Source organism: Nematolebias whitei, chromosome 12, assembly GCF_014905685.2.
Source record: "Nematolebias whitei isolate Nwh7 chromosome 12, NemWhi1, whole genome shotgun sequence".
NCBI classification, from domain to species: Eukaryota; Metazoa; Chordata; class Actinopteri; order Cyprinodontiformes; family Rivulidae; genus Nematolebias; species Nematolebias whitei.
Window position 1 is genome coordinate 48,431,351 of NC_056509.1, and position 4,992 is coordinate 48,436,342.

At 47.3% G+C, this 4,992-nt stretch overlaps 1 protein-coding gene across 1 annotated transcript in view; it reads right to left on the reverse strand.

Moving 5' to 3' along the window:
* The window catches only part of myo6a (myosin VIa), a gene marked incomplete at its 3' end in the record, with an annotated part of 57,368 nt that overhangs the window by 12,465 nt on the left and 39,911 nt on the right, over nucleotides 1-4,992 (reverse strand). The window contains 3 exon segments of the mRNA XM_037686029.1: nucleotides 1,638-1,805; nucleotides 2,239-2,334; nucleotides 3,612-3,739. Of these exon segments, the coding sequence (XP_037541957.1) occupies nucleotides 1,638-1,805; nucleotides 2,239-2,334; nucleotides 3,612-3,739 (392 nt within the window).

The window sequence follows — 4,992 nt, forward strand, 5'->3', positions numbered from 1 at the left end:
ATCCGTCCATGATCCGTCCATGATCCGTCCATGATCCGTCCATCATCTGTCCATCATTCGTCCATCATCTGTCCATCATCTGTCCATCATCCGTCCATCATTCGTCCATCATCTGTCCATAATTTGTCCATCATCTGTCCATCATCCGTCCATCATCCGTCCATCATTCGTCCATCATATGTCCATCATCCGTCCATCATTCGTCCATCATCCGTCCATCATCCGTCCATGATCCATCCATCATCTGTCCATCATATGTCCATCATTCGTCCATCATCTGTCCATCATCCGTCCATGATCCATCCATCATCTGTCCATGATCCATCCATCATCTGTCCATCATCTGTCCATCATCCGTCCATCATATGTCCATCATCTGTCCATCATCCGTCCATGATCCATCCATCATCTGTCCATCATTCGTCCATCATCTGTCCATCATCCGTCCATCATCCGTCCATCATCTGTCCATCATCCGTCCATCATATGTCCATCATTCGTCCATCATCTGTCCATCATCCGTCCATGATCCATCCATCATCTGTCCATCATCCGTCCATGATCCATCCATCATCTGTCCATCATTCGTCCATCATCTGTCCATCATCCGTCCATCATTCGTCCATCATTCATTCATTATCTGTCCATCATCCGTCCATCATCCATCCATCATCTGTCCATCATTCGTCCATCATCTGTCCATCATTCGTCCATCATCTGTCCATCATTCATCCATCATTCGTCCATCATCCGTCCATCATCTGTCCATCATTCGTCCATCATCCATCCATCATCTGTCCATCATCTGTCCATCATTCGTCCATCATCCGTCCATCATTCGTCCATCATCCGTCCATCATCTGTCCATCATTCGTCCATCATATGCCCATCATTCGTCCATCATCTGTCCATCATCCGTCCATCATCCGTCCATCATCCATCCATCATCCGTCCATCATCCATCCTTCCTCAGGCCTCAGGGCAGCAGCAGGACTTCGGTTTAGTCTGGACCTAAAGGTGGACTTTGGTTTAGTCTTGATGTAAAGGTGGACTTGGGTTTAGTCTGGATCTAAAGGTACTTTGGTGTAGTCTGGACCTAAAGGTGGACTTTGGTTTAGTCTGGACGTAAAGGTGGACTTTGGTTTAGTCTGGTTCTAAAGGTTGACTTTGGTTTAGTCTGGATCTAAAGGTGGACTTTGGTTTAGTCTGGGTGTAAAGGTGGACTTTGGTTTAGTCTCTGACAGTTTACTTTTGAGAACTTTCCAGAATCCAGCAGGAAACCTTTGAAAGTGCAGATGAAATCCTGGAGAGAAAAGCTGTGCCGTGATGTCACCGTGCCTCATGAAAGAAGTCCAGACTGACGTTTGACACAACCCTGTGATCCAACACGGGTGAAGCTTTGAGGAATAACAGTGATGGAAACAGAAAAAGGTGAAAAGTTTCAGATGGAATCTGTGAGCTTTCGTTTGGTTGTGTTGATGAACCAAAAGGAGTCTCTCCTTCCTGCTCGTCTTCCTCTGATGAAAAAACACGTCGCCTGCTCAAGGACCTGGAATCAATCCAACTGAGCACGGTACGCTTGAAGAGGACCAGTCTAGTTCCTGAAAACTGAAGCAGCAAACCGATCTTCAGCTCACCTTGAACTTGTTGCCGACGCTGATGAAGCTCAGCTTCCCGGCCTTCTGCTTCAAGTCTTTGTTGTTGTTGTTCTCGAAGAGCTCGCGGACAAATCGGTCTTTGGACTCGCTGACCAGACACTCCAGAGACATGTGCAGAGCGTCGTTGTTCTTCTCCACAAACTTGGTCTGAGAGACAAAACAGACGGAATGAACTGAATACAAGCTGAAGTCATCAGAACAGTAGCTAAAGGTAGCAAGTGGTAGCCAAGTTTGCAAAGCTATAGATAGAAGCTAAAAAGAGAAAAACAAATGTTAAAACTAAAAGTAGCAGAGCAAACACTAAAGTTTGCTAAACATTAGCCAAAAGATAAAATTAAGTTAACAGATGCTAAAAGTAGCCAAAACAAATAAAGCTGAAATGAGCAAACCAGAAGCTAAGTTAAATGTGGCAGAAAAGTAGCTAAGAGCTAAAAATACTAAAACAGTACTCAAAGCTAAAACCAGCAAAAGGAAGCCGAAACAAGAATAGAGCCAGTAGATGAAGCCGACTACTGAAGGAGCCGAATGTTTTGATTTAAGAACAGCCGAAACAAGGTGCCGCAGGGTTTCCTGAACGCACCGTCTCGTAGCACACGGCTCCTGCGAAGTGTCGGATGATGAAGCCTTCATCGTCTCTCACGTTCCTGTGGACCGTCAGCTTGGACTTCCTGGGGACCTGCGGGACACAAACAACAGCTGCAGGTTCTGACTGCCTGTACGGGCCGGTCCAAAACAAGTTTTAGTTTAAATCCAACCGGTCAGAACCAAAAAAAGAGAGCTGACTCCATCAGGAGCCGCAGAAAGAAAACTTCCGTTGTTTATTCAGAGTCCGCAAGGTTTTTATTTCAGACCTAAAAAACAAATATTTCATGATTTTACTAAGGATGCACGAGCCCCTTTTTTTTTAACTTCCGATCTGATCACGATGCCTAAATCTGGATATCGGTCGATTCCGTTCCAATATCATGATCATCATTGATTTTATACGAGGCTGTAATAATCTCCTCTCTAGTACAATCTGTACAAATCCATGCATGCACGTCCAAAAAGGCAACTTGAGGTAAGTTTTATTAACGTTGGACAAGTTTTAAAGTTAGAATTAATCCTGTCAACACAAAACGTGTTTTTTATTATTCCTAGCTTTAAAGCAGATATTAAAGTGATTAAATGGCTTCAAACATCTGGTAAGTTCATGACATAACCAACAGACTCTGTTTTAGTGTTTCATCACTTTATAATGGAGCTGTTTCTGTATCGTTGTTTTTAAATATACGATTCTCAAATCGTAGTTTGTATGATCGTCTCCTGTGGTACTGATAAATATCTCCTGCAGGGTAAACTAGATCTGGGCTGCAAGTATCGAGCTGAGAAGTCCTTTGTTTCTACAACTGATCGCTGCTGATCATCAATTATGATGAAGTTTAGTAACTTGTGTGTCAACGCTCGAGGCTTCAGGGCCTCTTCTTCTTGTTCGGTCTGATTCCTGCGAGCAGCGCTCAGTCTGACCCTCCTCTCAGACTGAAACCAGACTGAACAAGAACAACACGCCGCTGAAACCAGGGAGCTCAACGTCCAACGTAAAACTTTACGGCGGTTTAATGTGGTGCTGTGCTTGATCAAGGTCGTATTATAGGTCGCGATGGAGCTGCTCCTCTCGGTGCAGCGGCTCTGCAGACATGGCACGTTGCGGTCTTGTGGTGTTTCTAGTGTAAAATACTTTCGCACAATCTGTGCTGTTAAAAACAAACAAACAAACAAACAGTGTTTTAACAGTAGCTGTCATCTCCAAACATTTTAATATTTGCCCATAAAGTCTAAAAGTGCGTCACCACCAGCAAACTGTAGGTCAAACTCTACTTTGCCTCAGCCTGACAGACAACACTCAGGGCACACATCCTAATTAGAGTCCTGAGTGAAGCTGCAGGTGAAGGAAGTCCTCCGTGTGGTTCTCACCGTCAGGCGGAAGTGCTCCTTGTGTTTGTTGTGCACGGCGTCAGTAAAGTGCTGGTCGCTGGGCTGAGGCAGTCGGTTCTCCTCGTCCAGGATGTCCAGGATCCCCACCAGCTTGGCCTCCACCAGGTCTGCAGAGGAAGAGATGTGTTTGAAATGAAGCAGCTCGTGAAGCTGCAGAACATCTCAGTTCCACCTAACATCCACTGCTGCTCCCAGGAAAAACCTGCTGGACCCGACTAAACCTATTCGGTAACTCTAAACAAGCTCAGGCTCCGTCCCCACCAGAGAGGGGATGGTCCAAATCCCAAGAACCAGCTTTGGTTAGCTTCAAAACCCCCACCTGCAGCTGCTGGACCCGTATGGCCCCTCCAACAAGAAGAATCCATCAGTACGTTAGAGCTCAGCCTGACTGGGCCCTCAACGAGCCCCTCTGCCAGGCCTGGCTCAAAGGGGCCCCTGGTGACTCATGTCCTGCTGGGGGACATGGAGCTCCTGTCTTCTGTCCAAACAAGGATCCTGAATCGCTTTTTGTGTCTCAGAGGACCACCCGACCAGCAGCAGAGCTGTGAGGATCATTCAGGTCCACAAAGTTCTCCACCAGGATCAGGTGGACAGTCAGGGAGCAGACATGTACTGAGACAAGACCAAAGACACAACCTCTGGATGGAGACAAAGACACTAACTCTGGACGAGGCCGAAGAGATGACCTATGGACGAGGCCGAAGAGATGACCTCTTGAAAGGGTCAAAGAGATGACCTCTGGACGGGGCCAAAGAGATGACCTCTGGACGGGGCCAAAGAGATGACCTCTGGATGGGGCCAAACAGATGACCTCTGGACGGGGCCAAAGAGATGACCTCTGGATGGGGCAAAAGAGATGACCTCTGGATGGGGCCAAAGAGATGACCTCTGGATGGAGCCAAAGAGATGACCTCTGGATGGAGCCAAAGAGATGACCTTTTGATGGGGCCAAAGAGATGACCTCTGGAAGGGGCCAAAGAGATGACCTCTGGATGGGGCCGAAGAGTCGACCTATGGACGAGGCCGAAGAGATGACCTCTTGATGGGGCCAAAGAGTCGACCTATGGATGGGGCCAAAGAGATGACCTCTGGACAGGGCCAAAGAGATGACCTCTGGACGGGGCCAAACAGATGATCTCTGGATGGGGCCAAACAGATGACCTCTGGATGGGGCCAAAGAGATGACCTCTTGATGGGGCCAAAGAGATGACTTCTGGATGGGACCAAAGAGATGACCTCTTGATGGGGCCAAAGAGATGACCTCTGGATGGGGCCAAAGGGATGACCTCTTGATGGGGCCAAAGAGATGACCACTGGATGGGGCCAAAGAGATGACCTCTGGATGGGGCCAAAGAGATGA